Source organism: Aplysia californica, unplaced genomic scaffold (assembly GCF_000002075.1).
Source record: "Aplysia californica isolate F4 #8 unplaced genomic scaffold, AplCal3.0 scaffold00088, whole genome shotgun sequence".
In the NCBI taxonomy this organism is placed as follows: Eukaryota; Metazoa; Mollusca; class Gastropoda; order Aplysiida; family Aplysiidae; genus Aplysia; species Aplysia californica.
This window is the reverse complement of record NW_004797358.1, coordinates 1,347,207-1,372,260: the sequence shown is the minus strand read 5'-3', so window position 1 is coordinate 1,372,260 and position 25,054 is coordinate 1,347,207. Positions and strand designations below refer to the sequence as shown.

Below are 25,054 nucleotides of genomic sequence, written 5' to 3'. Positions count from 1 at the left end.
GGGGGGGTGCGCAAAATTTTCAGACAATCTGGTTGAGGCTCACATGCAGGTCTAGAAAAAGTTTTGTTCTAATTAAAAATTGTACGTCTTCTGTGTAGGTAAGTTACTCTCTATAACATCATGATCATTATACAGTTGAGGAGGTGAGTGGTTGGCAGTTGGTATGGTGTGGTTTGCTCCTTTACTGTTCATCATCTACTGTCCCTATCTATCCTCCTACTTTTTTTTTTTCGGTATCTCACTTTATGGTATATGACTTCTAATCTCATGGTTTAATTGGGCCACTGTTTATGTTTAGTTATTATATCATGAATTGCCTAGATATGACTTTTTGGAACTCGGTGATAATTTTCTTTGGATCAATGGACGTCTGCGATTTCAAGGGTAGCAGAAATGATAATTTTAGCTGAAAGACTGTCATGGCTAGTTGTAAAGTGAATAAAAAAGTGAGGGTTGGATGCATCTTTTCACTGCTGAAACTCTTTGTAGCCCATGGATTCATTATTCATAGGTGGAGATACTAGGTAAGCAAAGGGAAGACTTGTAAAATATGAAATTGCAGCATCTGGTTACTTTTGGGGACCTAAGTGACTTGTGCAGACCTGTCAGGTGTTTCGATAAAATTAGGGCTCATTAATGTTTTTTGTTATGCCCTTCGAAGAACCCTGCTTTGATTTGCTTGAAATCATATTTTTTTCTTTAATTTCGTTTCCATCAGGCCATATGCCACTTATTGTAAATGATGTCACAATATGCATTTTTTAATGCAATTTTTGCATGACTTTTCTTAAATGACATGAAAATACATAATTTTATCTGTGTATATTTGCAGTACTTATCAATTAGCCACTTCTGGTATGTTACATACTGTTAATCTACTGGGGTTCTGGAGATTCCAAATTTTTCCCTAACTCCTATGAAGGAAGGGATAACCCCTAATAATTCCATTTAATCTTGAAAAAGTCCTTCTTTTTGGCTTTTTTCTGTTATCATCGCTGATTTGTATTGTGTGTTCAGGTCCGACTTGTCAGAACAGTTACCGAATGGTGACCCAGATCGTATCACTCAGGGCATCAACAATGTGATTGCCGCCATTGTGCCACGCTTGAAAGATTTCCATGACCTGCTTGTGAACCCGCCAAAGGTAAGACAATATCCCTCATGATGAATTGTTACTCAAGCCATTAATAGCTTTGCCAGTCCTTTTATTTAAAGTTTAGCGACTATACCTGGGATTGTTAAGATAATGCAGTTTGTCCTGTTATTATGTGTGCCCAGTTTATTTTTTATTTTATTGTGCACTGGCACAATCAGTAGAAGGACCCTCGGCAACATTTTGGAGAGAGCAACGGAGCATCAATGGACATGTCTGGAGTGCAGGAATGTTGCTTCCTGAAACAATGAATAAATGAATGAATGAGTTTATTTTTCCCATAAAGTATTAACCTGATAGAGATAAGATAACTGATTGGCCATGTTTACTGCACTACCCCGTTTCCTGACCTAACTCTTGATTTAAAAAGAATAGTTTTGGCTCATAGAAGCTTTGTGGTCCTGTTAAAAGATATTTTTTAAAATTCTAAGATTTGTCATGATAATTGAAAAATGAATGCTCTAGCATTTAAAAATGTTGTTTTATGAAGTTTTAGATATATAACATTAAAGTGCTTCTTTGAGTGTAAATGTGTTAAGTATATTAGGATATGGGGTAAAACAAGCATATGCCTTTAAAAACCTCAAGATTATTAAGAGGCTGATATATGCGGAGTGGACGAATGGCTTTGAAATAGCTCCACCCAAACCAAATAATGAAACATATATTCAAAGCACTATCATCTTCACCATGTATTATTAAAAGTACTTCAGTGTGATAGCAACTGACCTTATGACATATATCCAACCCCATGTTAGCAGTTAGAAAAGTTTACAAAAGCAAAAATAGGGAAATAAATCAAAGGGAAAGTTCAATCCTTTTGCTGTGAACAGCTGAATGTTAGATTCACTCCACACGCATTTGACTAGACCCAGAAAAACTTATTTTAAAAAATGGGTACAGATAGGTGACAAGAAAACCCGAGGATAATCCTATTTCGGTATTGAATACTTTTCATTCTGGCAGATGAGTGAAAAAAACCTGACGTGCAGGGTTGACAGACTGTCTCCTAGACGATAAAAATTGTGTTGATGTTGATGTAAAAGCACTTACCCAGAAATAAAAGGGTTTATTTTTTGTTCCTAAAAGTCCACAAGAGTGCCTCATTCCATTTGAAACGGTCCCAACTACTGTGTTTGTTGCAGCAAAGATACAGCATGATGCCATCCTCTGTGGGCCAGCTGGAGCCACCACTTGGCAACACCCGGCTGCAGGTCGCCAAGTTGATCACTGCTCTGGTTGGGGCCAACATGCACCAAGTGAACTTGGAACTGGCTGCTCTGGGAACTATACAAACTTTGTTGGTGAGGGTTTGATTCTCCTGTTTTGTGATGCTAGTAGCTAAGAGAATGTTACTGAAGTTCTTAACTCGTTCCCTGTTTTTTTTTTGGTTCGTTTACTTAAGCTCTATTTTGTATTGAGCATAGTTTCTGGGAAGGAGTTCTAGGTCTCGCTCAGTGTATTTAATAGTAATTACAGGCTCCAGAGTACTTTCTTTTGACATTTTTCAAAAAAGTTCAAGACTTGAGAATATTTCCTTGGCTGTGCATATATTTTCTTCTTTCCTCATCAGACTTATTTTGCACTGTAGAACACTTCAAAAATGCATATCACTTTTATGCACCTAATGCTGTATAATTTAGTGTATGAATATTTTACTTCCTAGAAGAAAGTATATGTTGATTTAGAACTTTACGGATAGAGCATCCTGCTTTCTTTTTTATGCTATTTTGTCACTATTTAATGTATTGGTCACTTTTGTGTTTGATTTTGGAGATGAGTGAAAAAGGACATATCAGAGCTGTACTGTCATTTTCTTGCTTGCAGGACTTGTACTTTAGGTACGAGTGGAACAATTTCCTGCACACGCAGGTGGAACAGTGCCTTCTCATCATCCTGAATAATGGGCCCATTGAGATCGATGGGAAACACGAGCATCCACTGCTGACTAAAGTGAGTCTCATATCATTGTCATCATCATCATCATCATCAACTTTGTTAGTCTTGTTGACTGTTGAGATGCCATCATCATCATCATCATCATCATCATCATCAACCCTGTTAGTCTTTTTGACCGTTGGAGTGCCAGGGAGGATTTTCTACCACCCCATTCGATTGCTGGACTTCTTCAAAGCCTCATATATTTCTGAGATGTTATCTTCCCATTTTTTGTTCTGCCTTCCTGTTGTTGTCTCTGTACCTTACAGGACAGTTTTTGCTTGTCTACATTATCTTGCAGTCTAATTTACTTAGATTTACAACGTTCATGTTGTCCTGATATTTAGAAAAACCAGCAGAAGTTGACAAAAAAGTTAATGGTATATGATGGTGCGGAATGTCTTTTCTGGTAACCATGCGTGTGGATGGTTGGCATGTGCTCTGGTTTGGTTTGCTTTTCTTTCCTATCAAATATCTTGACATTTTCTCTCCCTTTTTTTTTTTTTCCCCTCCTTTGTAGCACCTCTAATCTTTGGCACTTATATGACCTAATTGTACTGCTAGTGCTGTGAAACACTTATATAGCAAAAACAAATCATGTGTACAAGGGTATTTGAAATGTAAAAACTCATGGATTAATTAAAAAAAATTTCCTCTCTAGGATTGGAATGGAGGTGGTTGTGTGTGTTCTGATAATTCATTTTGTTTACTGAACGGAGAATTTACTATATACTTTTTCTTTCAGCTCTTTGCAGAATACAATTTGGTACAGAGGTTACTTCAAGAATGGGAGGAAAACGAACAGAAACAGTAAGTCTTTATTTAGCAATGACAATGAAAAATTAAATTTTCATCAAAATTGCTTAAAAATGGGCTTAAATGAAAATAAAGTAAATTCTAAGAACTACGGTTTTTAAATTTAAAAAATCCATTGATAAATAAAAAAGTTATTGGGATTTTTGTTTGCAAAATGTTGGAGGATCTTCATATAAGAAAAAATCGCCAAAATGTGGGACATGTTTTGATGTATTTTGAGGAAAAACTGTTCATAAGTCAGTAATGAATTGGAGCATATGAATGAAACTTGGCATCTCCATGTGATTTTTAGTGCAGAATCTAGTTCTGCTATTTTTCGATGTCTTCATTACTTTGGATCTTAAAGACTGATATTTGCGTGAAATTTGTAGAATTGCGTGACATCGTTTTTACCGCGACGCGATCACCCCTTCTAAAACTTAATGAAGCGCTTTCGGGAAAACCCGCGATGTAGTCATCGGTGACCCATTTGGTTATAGGCAGCCAATCACATGCCGCCTAGCGATCACGCGCCTCTTGCGTGCCGGCACCTTGCGTTTGGAATGCGCGATCAAGTTTCCAGATCTAGTGTTTTATCAATGGATGGGTGGTAATTTTAAGTTGGTACGGAAAATCTACTAAACGCAGAGATCTGAAATTTTACAGCAATAAAGAAGACATGTGGGGCGTTGTGTGGTCGGCGATCAACCCGCAGCTCCGCTTAGTTTTCGAACTGCAGAGGAAATTCTCACAAACACGGCAATATCTCCGGTTCTAGTAATCGTTCGGGATTGTACGCTGGCATGTCGTTAGATTAACCTTTCCTCTGGTTGGTTGCCGAGTTTCATTTATTTTCGTCCAGGAGTTTTCCCGTAACTATACTTAGAAGAGAGTCACCTCTGATTCCGAGCGGCCCAAAAATTACCCCTCGTGCGGAGGCCGATTTCCGGCCCAAGGCGCAGCGGGCGATTGGCATTGCTACTTTATTGTTTATATGCTGTTTTTGTACAATTGAAATACAAATTTGTCAATTAATGATGTCTTAGCTCACATTCGTAGGCCTAAGAGTATTATTACTTCACATGAAATGTAAGTATAGTGAAAATTGATAATTGTACTTTGTTTTGTTTTTGTAAAGCGTTTTAAGGCGCTCGCAACTGCATAGGTCATATGAGCGCGCGGGACACACCTAATATTTTCAGTTGGTAGGAAATTTTGAATTTTGCCCGGGTGGCGGCAGAAGCCTACTCTTATCGATTTTAGACCACCAAGGGATCTTTAACGTGCCCAACTTGCACACGGACCCTCCGAGATTTTTTGCCCTTGTCCGAGAAGGCTAGGTGTAGATCTTTCCTACCAGAAGATAAGGGGTGTGGCAGAAAGACAGCAGTAAGAAGCCAAAGAGTAGCAGTAGAAAGGCTGCAGAAAGAGTCAGGAGCCCAGAGGAGGGGGCAAAGGAAGTGAGGGGGTGGGGGCAGAAAGTGGAATTGAAAGCAGACAACAGAACATTGCTAGAGAGCTGGAAAGGAGGTGAAAGGAGACAATTTTAGAGAAGAAAATTTTTAGGTCGCTACCCGGATTCGAACCCGGGACCTTTGAATGAGAGGCCAACACTTTAACCACTAGGCCACGAGAGCCCCCTAATTGTACTTTGGTACATGCACTATGGATATTATTTTCTGTGTTGTCACTTGTCTTAACACTTTGAATACAGTTCTTGATCCTTGGTCATAACAGCTGAGATATCAGTAGGATGCTGATTGTGGTAGTCATAGGCATAGTATAAATCAAAGTACAAAAAATATGAATATCAAATTTTATGCTGCTGACTGGTAGCCAGTTAAATATTTCAAGGAATGTTGTATGCATGCACAACCTCAAAATGAATAACTTGATTACTTCTGTTTCTAGGGTGTAAATAACATTTTAAAATGCAAGAGTTTATGATGTTTAATTTTGTCATGTTATTCCCCCCCCCCCCCCCCCCCCCCCATTACAGGAGGGCACCTGCTGGGAGACGACGAGGGTACATGGGTCACTTAACCAAAATAGCGAACTCCATATCTGGTCTAGTGGAGAAGAATGAGTCACCCAGTCTTGTTAAGGATCAATTTAGTGGTATGCTTTTTAAACCATTGATTTTGCTTTTTTATAACTTTTTTCCGTTTGCTGCATGCCCCCCTCCCCCATTGTTGTGAATTTCAGGTAGTTTCCATTTCTATCGTCTGCAGATTCTCTTTCCGATATTTCAACAGGCTAAATGAATTGAAGTTTTCTCTGTTTTGTGTTGCCAGTTTGCAGTGTCGAAATAGTTTTGAAATTTCTTAATGTTATGTTTTTATTCCGAGGAATAATTTAGTTTCATTTCACCATATGTGAATGCTTGGATGACGCTCTCATGTCCATTTTTAAAAACATCTCCTTTTTTTTGGAGTGTTTTCTGTAGGCCCAATTTCTCGTCATATGTGGCTATTGTTGTAATGCTTTGTAGTAAGCAGCTGCTTTACTGCTTTGTTTTTCTTTTGTGCCAATGTCTCTCTCTCAGATGTAGTTGTGCTAATGCCAAATGAAGTCACTATGCTTGCAGGTTTTCGTGATTTTGTAGCTGTGTGGTTGTATGTTTCAACTTCAACTTGGTGTGGGCGTTGGGCGGGTGCTGTGGTGTGGTTTACTTTTTGTTACCTATCAAACATCTGTTGTCCTTATCTCTCCTCCCTGGGTGATTGGCGGTCGCTCTGGTGCGCTTTGCTCCCTCTTTCCTATCAAACATCTATCGTCCTTATCTCTCCTTCTATTATGTGTATGTTACTCTCTTGTAACACATCTATTCTTCGGCACCTATAGTTATGACCTTATTGTGTTGCAAGTTCTGTAAAACTTTTACTAATACTTATCTCTCCTCCTTCCTTTCCTTTATATTTCACTCTAGTATCACCTTTGAACTTCGGCACTATTATGATCTATTTGTTACAAGTGCTGTATAACTCACTAAAGCTGAACTAAAAAGGGATGGCACTTGCTTAGGTATTACAGAATTTCCAGTATATTGAGACATGATTTTGATTATTGACTTCAAAGTTTTAAAAAAAAATTTTTTTATACTAATTTTTTAAAAATGTTTAAAAAAAATATTGTTTCAGGGCTTTCAGATGAATGCAAAGAGAAGTGGGAGGCATTTGTCAGTGGTGCCTTGGCGGAGGTGAACAAAAGGAACACAATAGAATCTGTGAGTGCTGTGGCGTATGATGATCATGTCATGTTGTTGTTTGTATTGAGGATGCAATTTACACCGCACAGGGAATATTTTTCTACTTCAGTTTTGTTTTAAATCGTATGTATTTAGAACGATCTAATGGACCTGCATATATTTACAAATTTTTCGTATTATTACAAAAATATGCCAGAAATTTAACCCCATTACAAAAATATGAATGTACAATGAAAATTACGAAAATCAGGTCAATTTTATGAATAATTAATTCTACAACTAGATCCCACCGAAATAATTCTAAGATGATCATGAGTATTCGTTGAACGCCGGTTTCCAATAGACTTATACTGTTTAGTATCGTTTGTTCTTTATACAACTTGTGGTATCGGGCGCGAAGTTTCCACAGTACATCTTGATTCTATATTTCTAATAAAACTGCAGCAGTTGTTTTTTTTTCGAACAGCACACTTTGAATTCAGGATTCCTTCCGTTTTCCCCACGAGGAACGTCATTTTGACTTTAGGCATCGCTCAGATTTAATTGATTTCACATTCTATGGATTACTTGATCTAGATCTAGACTCAAACTTTTTTTTGTAGGCCCCTACTTCGTAGAAGGAAAATGTACTGTTACTAATTTTTTGAGTCAAAATTACAAATTTTTGCCCATTGTTATTACCAATTTTTAAAGTCTCAACTAGGCTGGTCTGGATCGAATAAAAGTTTTTCGCTTTGGTAAAGCCCATTTTGATCTTAATTTAGGGGATTCATGATTGTTCAAGTCAGCCTGCTTTGCTTTCAAAATTTTTAGCTTTCTTCCTACAGTATCACTGCCGATTGACAAGCTTTTCGTATACTTTTTATTTCTTTTCAGATGAGAGGCAACCCCCTGGCAACCAGTAGTGAAGATGATGACACTGACTTCAAAGACATTCCTTTCCCTCAAGACACAGCTATCCAGCAGGTGAGAGATGTCTTAGTAAGAGCATGCAAAGTAGAACTTTGAGGTGTTGCTGCAGGTGATGGGGCTATTGGTTGTTCAGTTTTATGAGGGCTTCTAGGGAGGGGGATGTTTTTTGTGACGCACTTTTTTGTTTTAGTCAAAGTTTTACAGAACTCGCAACACAATGTCATTAAATTGGTGAAAATAAGAGGTGTGTTACAAATAAAGTAACAAACATAAAGAAGAAGGAGGAGAGATAGGAGGATGTTTGATAGGTAAGAAGGGGCAAACCTCACGAGAACACCCACCTACCACCCACTTTCACGACTCAATTTGTTTCTGCCTCAGTAGATAATAAATGTCCATAAAGCACTGAAGATGGGGTTGATTATATCTTTAAGGAAAAATGGATGTCTGAATGATAATTGTTTTAGAGTAAAGGACTGTTTTTTAAAATGATTTTTGTTAACTTTGTGCATGGAAACCTCCCAACGTGAAGAAGTAGATTTTAAAACGTTAGATGTGTCAATCTTGAAAATTTTTAATGTGCAAAAAAAAAATGTATTAACTGGACAAAAGTTGTATGCACAAAGTTAAAAGTATTTGATATGCCACATATCCAACCAGTATTTATAAGAGCTCTGTAATGAAATGACGCGCCTGGGTGCCTCCTTATCCCCAGGCTTTCTCTGACTATCAGTTACAACAGATGACCAGTAACTTTATAGACCAGTTTGGCTTCAACGATGAGGAGTTTGCTGAGCAAGATGACAAAATTGAGTAAGCTTTGGTGCTGCAGTGAATCTAATAATGGTTTTGTTTCATAGCAGTATTCTCTGTACTCACTTGGTAATAAAGCAAGTACTCGATTGTTCAGTATTTGCAATGTTTTACATAGTTTGTCATAGTTGGCAGTCTTCCATCTCAACTCACATTGCTGTTCTTAAGAAATTGGGAGAAACTAAAGTTCTCTCTTTTCTAAGCTTGTGAAGTTTTTCTATTACCTTCAAATAAAATAAAATGATTGAAGGGTTATGTTCAGAAAATTGTTTAGACTAAAGTTGGATTTTGACAGGCTTGTCCTATGGCCATACGTATCAATAGGCATTCTGAGAATTTTAAATCAAAGAAAAAATATAAATCTCTTTAAATCCCAACCATTGCGTATAGAGTCCCTTGTAGCTGTTTCTCCTTAAAATGCGCATCTATGTTAAGCTATTTAAAAAGGTTTTATACTGTTTGATTTGTCTGTATTTCTACAAATACCGAAACTGTATCCTGTTGGGGGGGGGGGACATTTATGGGGACTGAAATATGGTTTTAATATTTACTGTTTTCTAGAAGCTGGCTGTTATCTCTAATCTGATTTGAACATGCACTGGGATAATAGTTATCAGGAATGCAAACCTTCAGTAAAATTGCGAACATTAGTCTTTAAAAACTAAACCTGTATGGAACTCTCTAATCATTCCCGTAAAACGAAAAAAAATACTGGAACTGAAGGAAAAGTTGGATAGTTAATTTAAGGGAAATGGCAAATTTTACATTGTATGAAGATACGACAATGTCGGCAAAAATCGAATAGTACGACTGCTGTTTTACACTGGACTCATGGAATATGAAAGTTCATGGAAATTACCTCCGGATATGAAGGTTGGTACACATGATGTTAAAAGCTGTTTTCATAACAACAAAAATTTAAAATCAGTGACAGACATTTTTAAACGTGGCTGTGGTTTTGGAGTTCTAGATCTGTTTGGTTTGGACGTGTTTCATTGCCTCTGTGGATCTGAATATACTGCTGCATCTAAAGGGCTTGCATTGAATCAAGGATTTTTTGTGATGACTTTGTCTTGGGGTAAAAGCTTTTTTTTTTTCATCTCAACATGGGTGGCTGTTATTTGGAAATTGCAAAGATGGTACTAATTGTGGACTCTCCTTTGACAGTTGCTTCTGTACATTGGCATGTGCTGGCTTTGTGTCCAGGCATTTTAAACTGATTGATGTTTGCAGAAATGACATATCTTGGAATGTCTCTGAATGTTGTGTCAGTGGTTTCATAGCCTGAATCAAAGACCTGTGTGGGTTATGTGGTTTTAGTTGACAATCATTCTTAATTAAGGTAAAACTTATGCACTTGTACCAGTATCATGGTCAAGTTTCTTTTCCAGGCAAAAATGATCTTTTTGTCTTCATTGAAAATTGGATGGTGCACTAAAGCTTTGTTTTTTTTCTAATTAATGTGTTACATTAGAGTTTTGGAAGAGTATATATATGTGTAACGAGGTACAGCAAACCTTATTTTACTTCCATTGTTGCTGATTACAAAGTCATTGTTTCCTTTCAACTCTAGATCTAGGTTTAATTCTTGTGGTGTTAAGACTACAGCTATGTTTCATTGGTTACATTTGAATACGTATGTTACAGATTTCATGTAAGTAGATGGTTTTAAAGGTAGTCTCTTGTCTTTTGTGGATTTAATGCAGGAAAGATTAAAAAAAAAAAAGAAGTAAATTGATGTGGTAGTTTGTAATTTTTGCGTTTTATGTAATTTCAGAGCTGCATTCTCGGACAGAATATCCAGTATAGATTCAGATATTCACGTTTCTGAAGTAAGTAGTCTGCTGGTACTGTTTAGATATGTGATCAGATATGACCAATTGGGTCTAAATGTGTCACATATGACAATTTTTCAGAATTTGAATTCCATGTTTTCTTATACATCACAAAGAACTTGTTGCATAAGTGTGGTGGTGATAGGTGGGAAAATAAGAATGGGAGCACTTCATGTTGATAAAAGTTTGTTTCAAGGGTTTTGGAGTAAAAGTTTCCTTACCAGTGTAGTCTTTCAGAGCAAGCACCAGATGCATGTGTATTATTTTAATTTGGGTCCAACTTGAATATTTAAAGAGAAAAATGTCTAAGGCAGTGATTTCTTGTCAAACTAGGTTTAGTTCAAAGTTGAACCTACCCTGCTATTTTGGGCTTGAAAGCATTAGTGTCTGCAACATGTAAGATGACATTTGATGAATATAGATTCGAATGTGTAGTGAGTGGGATTTCACCTGAGAAATAAAGACAGAGCTGTGAATAAAAAAATTTCCCTCTGATGTCCATATGATATATTTCTGAGAATGGTAAAAATTTAGGATGATACAGGTGCCCAAGTGATAATTTGTGGAGACTTCTTTTCAAAACATGTCTTACCATTGGTTTTAGGGGTTGTACTGTGATTTATTTCCTGAGGCGTTGCTATATTTTCATGTATGAAGTGTTGCCACTGACTGTTTTTTTCTTTTTCCCAGCAATCTAGCACAACTTTATTTATTCAAGCTTGCAATGAGAGGATTCCACAGTTTGACAATGAAGACAGCGATGAGGATATCTGGGAGGAGAAGCCAATTGTCTTCAACAAAAATGCTCAACACGCCCGCTCAGAGTGAGTGTTAGGAAACGAACTCGTGCCTTTCCGTGTACATTAAGGGCAAGAATGTTCTGCTCTCTGACAGAACTGCACTTAAACTTTTCCATTATAGGTAAAATAGAGTTATTTTCAAAAAGGCTTTTGGCAACGTCATACTGTGTAAGAACAAATTGGGGCAAGTTCTGCAAAAGTACCAAAAAAAATAAAAAAAATAGAGTTCAAGTCCTAAGGTCAAATATATACTGCCTTCAATGCTTTGTCATGCAGTAGATAGTTTGCGTGAAGAACATTTTTACTTTTTTCAAGTTGAATGTAGAGGGGTCTTGCTCATTTACCAATGTTTTTTTTAGTTTAGTAGAGGTTGCGAGTGCCGTAAAACCTCTACTAAACTAAAAAAAACATTGGTGGGAAGGGGCATTCCCTGTACTTGTTTTTCTTGTATGTAAACACTGCAGGCTATGACGAGTATTGGCCCTGTATCGCAGTTGGGAGTGCCAGCAGTGACCATTCTAACATCCAGTGCACATTTCCCATTTGATACATTCGAATAATTTGATAGTGGAGGGCGACAGATTTTCCTCCATGTAAGGGCAAAAGCTTTTATTTTAGCACTGTTTGATCAAATCCTCCAAAATCAAACATGCTTGTTTTGGTTGGGTCACGTAACTGATACGTCTTTTGAGTCGGGTGAAAACAGCTAATCACAAGGCTAGTACCCTAAGAGTCGCATGAAATTGTTTGGTCAGATCTTTTGTTTGCTTATGAAATGCGATAATGAATGGTCTCGGTTTGGTCACAGCAGATCAAAGTTTACCCAACAAGTTAAATTTGATGAAGTAAGGCGGGGGTCTGTTTGATGTAGTGTACACTGAAGTTACCATTAATCAACCTAATCTGACTTGATCCCATCCTGCTGATCAAGTTCATTCCCCACTTATTTCTTTGCTCAACGCTCTCATAAACACTATTGTACCTTGGTCGTCTCCGGTCACCCATTTTATAAAGTTTTATAAGCAAGTTATACTTGACTTCATGACCTTTTGTTATATTTATTAGTGGATGGTTGGTAGGTGTCACTGATATGTTGTACTTCTTTACTCTTCCTCTGTTATTGCAGTCTTTCTGTCTCGCCTCTGCCATGGGCTATTATCATATTGATGAGCTTTTCCCAATCTCATACATTACAAACATTATATTTACTGTAGGCGATTACAAGCTGAAACTGCTCGGTGTAACAGCAGCGATGAAGACAGCACAGACAGTGGAGAGGAGATTGATTCCCCGGTCAAGATTGTACAGCAGCCCACAGAGGGCATGGACACCTCTGAGAGTAAGTGCACACTTCTAATGTGTCTGTCCATCTATACCGAAATGCTTACATTCTGAAAGTTCTGTACTACTTGCCCCATCATATCTACTCCATCCGTAATCTATACTTGATTCTGTATTTTCGTGGATAAGTTTAGACCTGCATGTTTGCCGACAATCGTCTGAAATCTGACAATCGCGAGCCGGCCGATGCTATCGCTAGGCCCACCTGTATAAATGTGTGTAGTGCGAGGCCTGGCGGACTGCCAGTGCCCCCTTTTTCTCCCGTCGGCTTTGCCGGCACTTTCATTTTCGTGCCGACGTCGGCGTTTCCGACATAATTGTCGGAACCTGAGTAGAAATGCGAATACGAAAAAGGACGATGACCTAAATTATCTACTTTCATTTCGTGCTCGAGCGGCCATTTTGAATTTCGTTTGTTGACTAATTCAATTGTTCAGATCGTATGGATTCATTCAAGTACAACTCACTTGTTCTAATAGAATCTAGATCTAGATTTATATAGATCATTGTAGACCTCAATGGAGGATTCATATTCCAATTCTATTGTGTCAAACCCTATCATAGGTTGTGCTGTAATATTAATGTTGGTAAAAAGCATTTCATCAGGTGCGTGAATTATTTATTTATTTAATAGAAAATCTAGAGTCTAGACTCAGCTGAGTCCCTCTGTTCGGAATCGGATGCGGATTTCTAGTTCAAGGCCTATTCCTATTCACCTGTTCTACAAGATCTATATCTAGATTTATTTAGATTACTAGATCTATATGGAGGATTCGTATATATTCCAATTCTATTGTGTTATTGTATCAAACCCTATTATAGCAATGTAGATGTAGGCCATTTATGCTCCTTGTTTGTTTTGGAGTGTGGTTTTTAAAATTTTAAAATTTTTTCATTTTGGACTTGTGCTGGCCTTTTTACATGAGGCCCGTTGCAGGTTCTTTTTTGGGGTGGGCCTAGGGTTAGGGTTAGGTCTCTTCTTTATTGTGTTTGTTGGGGTGGTCGCTCGTTACTCGGAAGTCCTAACTTATGACACCCACAAATGCGCAAAATTTTCAGACAATCTGGTTGAGGCTCGCATGCAGGTCTAATAAGTTGGGATATTTTTTTTACTCTCGACAATAAGTTGTTGTAGAAGCCTGCCAGATTGTGCATTCTGTGTACTTTGCCTCTATGCACCCATTGCGGGTCAGTCGGCAGTACACATTCACCAGCAAATTAGTCAAAATCTGGACAGTCATGAGAGCAAAACTTTCATGCAAGCTTCCTCCTTTCTTTCCTTCATTCTTTCTGTTTGTGTGTTTCGGAATCGTTGCTGTGACTGGGAAATCTGTATATTGATCAAGAGAGCTGAATTGTGGTTTTGGAAAGAAGATTATCGACAAAATGTTTTTATTGTAGATTTACCAAGTTCTAGTGAAGCTGTTAGTATGAGGTTACTATAGGAGTGGGGTGAAGGCTGTGGTGAAATAAATTACTACTAAAATCTAGAACAAGGAAGTGGAAGTAGTGCTCTGAGGTTGTGACATTTGACATTGGAATGTGAAAATGGAGGAACGGTAGGGTAAATAGGATTGTGATCATATTGTCAAGATTGATGTTACTGGATTTGCTTACTGTTTTTTTAATGGGTTTTTTTGTGTGCGTATAAGTGTTTTACAATGATCGCAACTGCATAAGATCATTTGAATGTGCAGGACACATGAAACATTTTTAGTTTGCCAAGAATTAATTTTGAATTTTGCCTGGGTGGCGGCCGAAGCATACTCTTACTGATTTTGGACCACCAAGAGATCTTAAAAGATGGGGAGTAGGAGGGTGGGGGCAGAAAGTGGAAATGAAAGCAGATGGCAGAACATGGCAAGAGAACAGGAAAGGAGAACATTTTAGAAAAGAATATTTTCTGTCGCTGTCAGTTTTCGAACTCAGGACCTATTGAATGAGAGGCAAATACCATAACATCTAGACCACGAGAGCCCCCTGCTCACTGTTAATGGTACAATAACTAATTGAAATATAGTAGCAATGGAAAGGCAAACTTGCTTTTATACGTTGCAGCAAGGGAAAGATATGCATCTAAAGAAATCTTTTGGGGGAAAAATAGATAATTTGGATTGTTGGCTATCTCTTCAAACAAGCTCCTCATTGTTTGTGTTTATTTTTTGACGTTTTAATAAAGAATAAAAATTTTAAAAAGCAAGTCCTGTTTTCTAAAAACTGGATTCACAATATCAGTTCCATTTGGTCATCTAACAGGTCCATGGTCGGCAGATTCAAGTTCAGAGCCGGTTGCCATGGACACCACATCAGAGCCGTGGGAGAAAGTGGTATCATCTGCTCCCACCAGCAGTCAGCAGGAGAACTGGGCAGACTTCAGTAACGTGCCCACCCAGTCTGGAAATCAGGACAACTGGGCAGATTTTAGCTGCTTCTCTGATATCCAATCCTCGTAAGCGAGCTAAGCACTTTGTTCTCTTGTGATTCAGTGAAAAAATGTAACAATTGGAAAGATTTTGTCTTTGTCCACTCACTCACCCTTCTAAATTGTAGAAGTTTCAATAAGTCTATCAAAACATAGTACTTACTGTTACAGAAGATTAGTCAGTATGATTGGATAATGCTCAGAATGCATCAGGTTTTTCTGGTTTGTAGTTATTGGTGTAGTAAATGTATTGGGTTACTTGTTTTTCATCCCCAGTGTCGTAAAAATCCAATTCTTAGACATGTTCACTTTTAAGTTATTCATAAGACTGAATTAGGCAAACACAAAATAAAATTTTATTTCTTTAAAAAAAATCAAAGAAAAATAAATGACTTTGACAATTGTGAAAAGACTGATAATATATTTCAAACCTGATGGGGAAACGTTTGCTTGAGTGAACCAAGTAATCAAGTAGAGACTAGAGCTGCAGGTTGTAAGTGTATCCTATAGTTGGTTGAAGATGATGATGAAGTTGTTTGATAGCATTTCTTTGACTTGCTTTTCATATAAATTTTCAGAAATGACCAGGGCCCCAGGAGTAGCTCTCCTGTTGAAATGGACACAACAGAACTTTCAAGAGGAAATGCTTATGGTGAGTTACTGAATGGATTTCTATTGGCTCAAACGCCTGAGTGGTTGGTGCACTCTGCAGGGTTTACTGCCAGGCCCTGGGGGTCACAAAATGATTTAGAAAAGAAGGTGAAGACCCGAAGATCTTAAAGAAAATAATCACTGAGACCCTGGAGCTATCTGGGATTTCAATGAAGTCAATAGATTGAATCGGAAAAATAGATTTTGTACCGGAGATTTTGAAAGCCGAGTCGTATATGGTCAGTAAGTTAATTTCTTGTCAGGGATGTTTGTAATATTCGTTCGCCGTTCCAAGTTTTGAGAGCGAGTTTTGTGTGAACCAGAGACGTAAAAAGATAAAAGGCAGTCTTCTGTCCAAATGTCAACATATTTGGTGATGTTGTCTTTTCTTTCACATTTGCTTACTGATTGTTGATGGAACTATATAGTGCCCCTTGCCCTATAAATAGTTTGTAAAGGTATGCCCTTGTATACTGGGCACAGTTTCTACTGGTTTAAATGAGGGTTAAGAATTTTTGTGAGGCTAATATGGCCGGGAAGGCCTCCTCTTGTTTGATATAATATAGGGGTTTTAAATTTGAGCAGTACCCAAAAAAAAATCAAAGTGACCAACAAGTGTTTTCACCTCTTGCTAAGAAGAGTATAAGCTCGGTCTACCCAAACCTGCTTATATTTCAAATGAATTCGCATCACGTGACGTGAGTTCCGTGTGTGTTAGGGACCGTCCGTTGACAGGTTAACTTAAGTTCATATACACTGTTTGAAGCGTTTTTCTGGACTTATGAGGGGGGGGGGGGGGGGGCACTTGGCGGAGGAGTACTTGAAGGGTTACTTCTGGATTTTAAAAAATAATGACAAAACACACAGATCTCGATTTTCCCCCCCCTTGAGATCCTGATTTTTAGATTTCACAGAGTGGCAAATCTGGAAAAGACTCCCCGACTTGTCCATGAATTATCTCTACCCCCACCTAATCAGGAAATATATTTTAAGTAGTGGTTTGAGAGTGAGAAATGAGTACCATATCTCCTTGCCATGGAGCCACCCGTAAGTTGAAACAAAAAGAAAGGTTACATGATCATGGAAGGAAGAGTTTGCATTCTTTGGGCTTTTGGTAGCTATCATGGATTTTATGAACTCATGGGTTATGCCCATCTTTTAAAAGCGGGCATGAAGGCTTATTTTTTTACTCAGACCTTTGAGTTGGTAAAGCATATGAGAACTGAATAATATGAACCGTCAGTCACAGGTCAATGGTTACCCAACTACATGTAAAAATTTTGATTCATAATATTCGATGCTATATATTTTTATCTGCCTTTCCATTTCAGTTGTGATGAGCAATAGCTCAGAAGAGAGGAAAGGGGACACGCCAAGCACTTTGTCAGTTACAGTTACCTTGCCAGGTGAGAGTAAGTATACATAAAATCTTGAAGCCAAGTTTGCCTCTGGACAGACCCATAGTATTAGCTCTTTTTCTTTTTCTTCTTTTCCTCTTCTTCCACTCCTCTGCTTCTTTCTTTTATTTATTTCTTTCTGTCTTTCTTTTCATCTTTCTCGCTTTGTTTCCTTCTTTCTTTCTTAACCTTTGAATCACAGCACGACGACTATATAGGGCATGAGCCGGGCTACCTGAGAAGCGTGACTGCCCCGAGTATAGGGCCGATCAACTTCGACTGGGAAGCGTACAGGACCTATATAAAGGGCATAAACCCTGACCTTCGTGAATGAAAAATTTCAGTGTTCCTTTTATGGTAAAGGATGTAGTAAATTGCTTGTGAAAGTTATAAACAGTGACCAACGCGTTTGCAACTTATTTTGAATTCGTAGTGCGTTCCATAGCCCAGATATCAATACTGATTGTTGACTTCATCGCGTTTTGCGCTTTGTAATTGTTTGATCGGTTATCATTTTAAAATAGTTCATTCTATCAGCTTTGAGAAAATTTATGGTTTTATATATCTTTTATCATTTGTTGAAGTGTAAATGGTCTATTTCAGTAGCAGGTATAAATCTCTAATGTCTCAGCTGATCATTCCCCCCCCCCCTCATATGTTTAAAACCGGTCGACCGTGGCGGCAGGGCATTTGAGGCAGGTTACTTTTTGTGAAACACTGCGCTTCCAGGGTTAAAGTAACATGTGTTTTTGACTGCACGCTACCCTGCCTGCCATTCCTTTTATAAGTCATGTGCAGTTTTGACACATCTGAATCAACAAATGTTCTGTAGAACGTACAATACTTGCATTTGGTCTCTCTGACCCCAGCAGATACATTTCCCTTTGTGTCATAGCCCTAACGTCATTTGTTAATTAACTCTCCTGTCAAAAGTTGACAGTATTTGAAGTAATGGCCTTTGATAAATGCCTGATTTTACTCTGATGCAACTCAAATATTCTCAGTAAAAGTGCTGGTTTTAACAAATTAATTTGTCAAGCAGTGGTCTTGCAGCAGTGTTTTGAATATGCTGAAGCATACTTTGCTTTTTGTGTCCTAGGTCTTCACATCTTTGACAACTTAAATTTTGCTTTCCCTTTCTGACTACAACGAGATCTATTTTTTTCCCCTCTCTGACATCTGTCATGATAACAGCTGCCTCACAGTCCAGTGACCTGCAAGTGACAGACTTGGAGTCAGAGGAGTCCAGTCAGCAGCCGGACTCCACTTCACCAAACCTCCAAGCAACGGATGACACCACCACTGATGCTGGACAGCCACTGCCTGACTCTTCTCCAGCTGACTCTCAAACTTCTTCCCCAAAACAATCAGGGCCTTCACCAGTAGATTCACAAGTCAGCAGGTAAAAGTGTTTGTGTGTGAGCACACGCGTGCACATGTTTTATACTTTGTTTGTACTCAGTGTATTTCTACCTCATCAGCTTGTCCTTTTGACATGAATTACTTTAATTGTATGGTAAATTTTTATTTTCCTAATTATTGATGAACCTGCCTTACTGGTCACCTCTCCATAGTGGTCACCTGTACTAATGGCCTCTGCTCCACGACACCCTTGGGATTTCCCAGCATTTTAAATATGTCCATAGCGGTCCCTGTCCAACGTGGCCATGGTTAATTGTTTTTTGCAACAAGTCGGTTTCAGAAGTTGCTCATGGCAGTTTTTTTGCCCTGAATGACAGGGTTGAAACAGTTGGCCTCCGTAATGATATAAATTGTGGTTGATGGGGGCATAGAACATTACAATCCTTACTTTCTTTTCTAACATTTCCCACCGTTGCTTCCTCACAGTACGTCGTCCGACTCTGGTTCTGGCAGTTGCAAAGCCAGTCTTGGAGAAGCGGAGCAGACAGGAGAGGCAGGAGCGGCCAGTGAGTCTGTGGCAGTCTCTCCTGGCTCATCCCAGGGCAGCTCAGTGGACGGGGAGTCCTCCCCTCGGCCCACCACCACCAGCACCAGCACTACCAGCAGCAGCAGCGCTGTTTCCACAGACAGCAGCATCAGCACTTCAACCTCAGGCTCGGACTCGTCTCAACCCACCTTGGGGACTGGGCAGGATGGTCAGAGGTAGGCACTAGTCACATGTGTAGGCGTTTCTTCTTGCATCAAGTCTGTTTCCGTCTCTTTTACTTCTGAGTAGCTCAGTAGTTTTTCTGTGTTGGGCATGGTGATTTTGTTTTTGGAATTTTTTTTTAAGGACAAAAAACAGGTAGCTTAGCTGTGTTGGGTTTTGTGCATTTGACTTTATAAAAAAAAATAACAACAGGTATTGAAATAATGGAACAAAACTCACGAGTATAGAGCTTTTTCTTGTCATATGGGCTCTAGGCGTTTCACAAAGGTGTCTAAGTGCCCTTTCTCAGAAGGAACTGCTCTTTTGGAGTTGTACACCTGGACACACACTTGCACTGACAATACACATCCACAGCCACATGCACCGATTCGAGCCCTTGCATTATTCCCCTTTGTATTATTTACCATGCACAATGTCACATTATTTAAAGCAGAGGTTTATCTATGGAGCCAGGTTTGTTTGAGAGAGCATTCAACGCTGATGGACATATACGCTCTTTACATCTTTGTCTTCCAATGAACGTATAATGGACAAAAAAACTCAGGGTTGTTAGATAGAAGTAGCATCTTTCCCTTTTATAAAGTTGGCAAAACAGGTAGACAATGAAATACTCTTTTAATGTGTTAGTAGTATTGGTTAGTATGTACAGGTATGAGGCCTCAATTTACCAAATTTGTAAACCTAAAGGTTTAATCAACAAGTTACTGTCAAAAGGGACGTCTTATCTTTCTGTCCTTCAAATGGAAAATCTTCACTGCCCCAGCCTATGTGGCTTGTGTCAAGTGACTAATGTTTACTTTTGGTGCAAGGGGATGACTATTTTTGCATGTTTCTGATGAAAAGTTTTGTTTGATTTGCTTGATGAGGCTGATTTCCTGGGTATATGAAATCAGCCTTGATGGGGAAAAGCATGGCATGGTGTTCTGCAGATGTGTAGAGGAACAGCATGTATTCAACTCTGCTGATGTGTATTTGGTTTTGAAAAGGGTAAAAAAGCAAAATATTATTTTTATGTAATAAGTTTGATTTGGGTGTATGGAGCAAGGCTGAGATGAATTGAGCCAACCACCTAGGCAGAGGATGAATAGTGCTGCCCAAAGTATTACAATTCTCTTTATGGACAGGGTCTTGTAGAGAGACAGATTTTAAGAAGAAATTACAGGCGTATGGAGTTTTTTTTAGGTGGTATGATCCTGAGCATGACTTCTGTTTAGTTTTGTGTGGTGCATGTTTAGTTAGTTTCAAACATAATAGATTATGGGGGAAAATATGTTTGTATGTCCTTTTGTTCCTAAGAGCATGGTTATATTTTATTTCTTGCTCCTTTGTGATTTTTGGATGTAACATATTTCTTGAGCTAAAAAATGGTAAAGTATTTTAGAGGACCAAATCAGCCACATCTGCAGTTTAGATGAAGTGTAAGTCTAGCAGCTAAATGACTTTTTTCCCCCCACACTGTGGCATGCTCACATTCTGCATTAGGCAAACTGAATTGGTTGAGGATGAGGGGGATGATGACCTCGGAGCCAACTTCAGGTGAGTTTGAAACCATTGGCCCTCTTCCCCCACCCCACGAGCTTAAACCCACTGTGTTGGTCATTGTAGCTGTGATGTGTTGTCCATCAGTGGCATCCATATGGCGTCCTAGCTGCTGTCCTGCTTGGCAATTTGTGATAAAAAATCCAGGTGGAGATAGGGTAAAGAAGTTTAAAAACAAAATAATCGTGGTTAATCAATCGTTAATGAAATTCTTTCGTGTTATTCTGTCTTGTTCTTTTACATTTTCTAAAGCACGTCTTTTTATTTGTGGTGTTCTTTTCTTCGAGGTCAATTCATGCCTATCTTGCAAATTGTGTTTAAATTAACAATAAGGTAAAATGCCATTTTTTGTTGTGACAAGATTGTTTCCAGTGACTGGGTTTGCTTTTAAGAGAAGGGGGAAGAGATTCCTCTCTGTACATTCTTCTCTCACAGCTCAGATCAGGGGCATACTTTCTGATCTTTCATACTTATGTGTCTCCTTGGAGCATAGAATAGAAGAAACAACTAAGAATCCCAGAAAAATTAAGTGGAGCAAACAGAACTCAAATCTGCCTGTGAGAAACCGCAGGTTCCTTGATCAGAGATGTCAGTCTCAGTCCCAACTTTTGCCCAATGTGGTGTTTGTATTTAGTACCTGCTACATAATAAAAATTATGTGCAACTTCTATTTTCCTTCCAAGAGGGTGATCAAAGTTAACAAATGTGCTGCGAAGAAGTAGGCAGGTGGATCACTGTGGAATGCTGCCCACTTCATTTGAGGTCTGGTCTCACCGCACTCTCTGTCAGTAACCTAGGGCAGAGAGAAAGCCACTCATCCATTCTTAGTCTTGGGTATAATGAAAGCTGAAGTGGTAATGTCCATGGCCGGGAAAAGAGAAATGACTTCTTGGTGTTGTAAGGCTGTAAAAAAGTGTGCGGTTTGGTATCAATAAAAGGAAAACTATTATTAGTTATTTGTTTGCTGATTGAGTCAAAGAACTGGGATAAATGAGCCTTGGCTTCCCAAGCCAGTCAGTCCTGGGCAATTGTCATGCACTCATCCAGCCTTCTGCCCAATGTCCAGTTTTAAATATCATCTGTCAAACGGAGTCCTGCTTGTTCACTGTGCCTCTTTTCCTTCTGCTCAATTTTCTATATTTACCACCAGTATTTATCATGTCTCATAATGTGTCCAATTTATGCCAGTTTCAGCTTTTTAGCTTATTTCAAGAGTTCTGGCTCAATTCCAAATTAAAAATAAGTTGTTTGCCTTCTACCTGCCCGCTGGTTTTGCTATCCTTTAAAAATAATTCAACTTATGGCTATAGTCTTGGTCTTACCAACATTCATGTTTTGTCCATTTTTGTTGCTTTCTTGTGTGACTCTCCACCTTTCAGTGTTTTTTGCCAATGTTGTCTGCATGACAAATGTTGTCCACTGATTGCAGTACTGCTATTTTGATCTGGTTTTCTCAAAATATAAAGGGTATATTATATATGTTGAAGAAGTAAGGTAATACATGTATTACGCAGCCCTTTTTCAGTCCTGTTTTAATTTCTGTGGGCTCGAATAGTTGGTCACCCGTTCTCATAGATTTTGTTCTATACTCTCTGTCCATTTCTGTGCTAACATGTGAAAACATTACACCATCTCTTGTTCCATTTTTGTCAGAGTTCTTTGCTAATTTCAGATTTGTTCGGGTTTCAATCTTGAAGTAGTCTGAGCAGTCCTTGGCTTTTTTGTCAACATCAATGTAACACTCAGGAATTTCTGGAATCTTAGGATATTCAAACCTGGTTTTGCAACTCAGACAAGTTTGAATGGCTTATGCTTGACTTCCCCATTATTTCTATTCCTGAGATGAAGAACTAGTGTATGAAAAAGGAAAAGGTCTATTCAGTGTCTATTCGCAATTGATCAAGTGGCACAGTTTGTCATCGTAACTTGATCTGCCTTAGAGGTTTAGGTGTTGTCGTTCACTGTTTCCATGAATGTGCTGCTCACGTTTGTATTCACAAGAGTATAGTGTATGTTTCATATTTGTACTCACTGCATATGTGCTGTTAACACCAGGTATAGCTATAATCTGTGGTGTAGAGTATCATTACTCTCAGCTTACTCAGCTGTTATATTTATATTCATAATGACAATCTCAAGTGAGCTGCATACATGGTTGTGGTATTATACAGTTTAGTCTAAAATTATTTTTCAACCAAACTTTCATACTTTATTAATGGTTCGTATATCATTGCTGGTCAGGCTTGTGCATCTACCCCTTTACAAACTATTTGCTTCTTTTACCTCAATGCGAGTACTGTAACTAAACTGATCTTTCTGTGTCAATGATGTCTTGAATGACATTCCTTGAAAAGCTTTTGTACTGTTACAGATGCTTTATTTGAATTTAGAAATTCACTCTGCTGGGGAAGGGCAGGGATTTAAGACAAGGATAATGCAATTCAATGAACTTTTTTACAATGTTTCCCTGTTTACCACCCAACTAGATGTGTGCAGGTTTTTAGCCTTCTTTTGTTATGGGATCATTGCAAATGTAAGCTGTGCTTTTTTTTTCTTACAGTGACTGGTTTTTTAAACGTGCCTTTGTTTATGGCCAATTCTATTAAGTCAGTAATATTTCAGCATTCAACCAAAACTGGACAACATTTTTATTGTATGTGTCAAAATATCATCTAGTGAAGCTTTCAGCTCACCTTTTGTGCCTTGGCGTATTGTTGATAATATTTTCAAGGATGATGGCGGTGTTGACCGTGGGTGGTTGGCGGATGCTCTGGTGTTGTTTGCTTCTTCTTTCCTATAAAACATCTATTGTCTTTATCTCCCCTCCTTCTTTTTTGTCTTTGTTACTCCCTTGTAACACCTCTAATCTTCGGCACTTATATGACCTTATTGTGTTGCAAGTGCCTTAAAACACTTGCTAAAACTTTTTAGAAAGTGATGTTGAGGCTGTAATGAATGTGTAGACCTGAATCATCGCTTTTATTTTTCAAGCTTGCAAGAGATAAAATTGTCACAACCGTGAGGGTTCTTAATAAGCAGAGTAGCTATCTATACTGATATTATTTGTGTCACAACGTGGTGGAACCAAGTGTTAGTCAATTTTTCGGAATATTGAGTGAATGGTATCATCTTAGAGCGTGTTCATTTGTCTTGCTTTTGATGAAAGAAAAATACCCATCTATCTAAAATATAAGTTGAGATATTTGGGATTGATGAAAGTGGGAGTTGCCTGGGAAAATGGCGGTCAAAGTTTGGTGACTTCCATTGCTTGAGTGTCCTTCGAAACTGAAAATTTATATTTGTTTGTGTGCTTTTAATCATTTTTCAGTGAAATCCACACAGAAATGGGAAAAAAATCTGTAAAAATTTCCAAACTGGAAAAATGCCACTTTCGTCAAACTCATTATCTTGACGAGTGCCTGATTCCACCACGATTCCACACATTTATATTGTCTCTAGCCTACTGCCCAGAATATGATGCACTTGATGGAATATTCGGTGGATGTTTCCTATAGCCTATTGCTTAGTAGGTAGTGAGTCCACTTCATACTTGTCTCACCAGAAATAATATATTGTAATAGCATCTTTGGTGTATGATATTTAATTTCCTTTTTTTAATCCAATGCCACATTCTTTGTACTGCATGAGCATTCTTCATGTGATTGTTCTTCAGATTATTGTTGTGTCACTCAGGCTTTAGAAAATGAGCCATTTGTCGGTTTTGGCAATTGGACACCTCAATATCTATCTGCATGTCATGTGTTTTCACGGTTGAGTTTTGGTAGATATCAAATGTCTCAAATAAGAAGTGAGTACACTTCTTGGCCGGTGATGTTTGAACCAACCAGTCTGCTCCATGACTTTTGAAAATCTTCCATGTGCTGGTAACTGTGAATACTTTATGGAATCCCACATCTTGTTTGTCTCTTGTTATGTGATTACTGTGGTAGTCTTGGAGTTATATAGAATGTGGGGGAACCCTATTTGGTTGGTTTGAAATGGTTTATGATGAAATCAAGCATGTATAAGTCAAACGATGGGTGAAAAATAGTCGTCACATAAATTATTTCTGTGTTGTCATAAATCTGGTGTCATTGTGTTCCTTGTTTTGTTTTTGCT

The 25,054-nt window shown here is 38.3% G+C and overlaps 1 protein-coding gene across 4 annotated transcripts in view; it reads left to right on the top strand.

Moving 5' to 3' along the window:
• LOC101851111 (serine/threonine-protein phosphatase 6 regulatory subunit 3) overlaps window positions 1-25,054 on the top strand; it is a 58,072-nt gene that overhangs the window by 19,875 nt on the left and 13,143 nt on the right. The window contains exons 10-26 of one of the 4 annotated variants that reach the window (XM_013080485.2): window positions 1,018-1,144; window positions 2,299-2,457; window positions 2,981-3,106; window positions 3,837-3,901; window positions 5,886-6,004; window positions 7,027-7,112; window positions 7,971-8,060; window positions 8,740-8,819; window positions 10,597-10,651; window positions 11,345-11,478; window positions 12,669-12,793; window positions 15,052-15,244; window positions 15,796-15,869; window positions 17,200-17,280; window positions 18,460-18,667; window positions 19,114-19,389; window positions 20,879-20,932. In XM_013080485.2, coding sequence (XP_012935939.1) covers window positions 1,018-1,144; window positions 2,299-2,457; window positions 2,981-3,106; window positions 3,837-3,901; window positions 5,886-6,004; window positions 7,027-7,112; window positions 7,971-8,060; window positions 8,740-8,819; window positions 10,597-10,651; window positions 11,345-11,478; window positions 12,669-12,793; window positions 15,052-15,244; window positions 15,796-15,869; window positions 17,200-17,280; window positions 18,460-18,667; window positions 19,114-19,389; window positions 20,879-20,932 — 2,052 coding nt within the window. Of the gene's footprint in view, window positions 1-1,017; window positions 1,145-2,298; window positions 2,458-2,980; window positions 3,107-3,836; window positions 3,902-5,885; window positions 6,005-7,026; window positions 7,113-7,970; window positions 8,061-8,721; window positions 8,820-10,596; window positions 10,652-11,344; window positions 11,479-12,668; window positions 12,794-15,051; window positions 15,245-15,795; window positions 15,870-17,199; window positions 17,281-18,459; window positions 18,668-19,113; window positions 19,390-20,878; window positions 20,933-25,054 lie in introns of all 4 variants that reach the window. The other 3 variants (XM_005094729.3, XM_005094728.3, XM_005094730.3) reach the window with 3 other exon arrangements.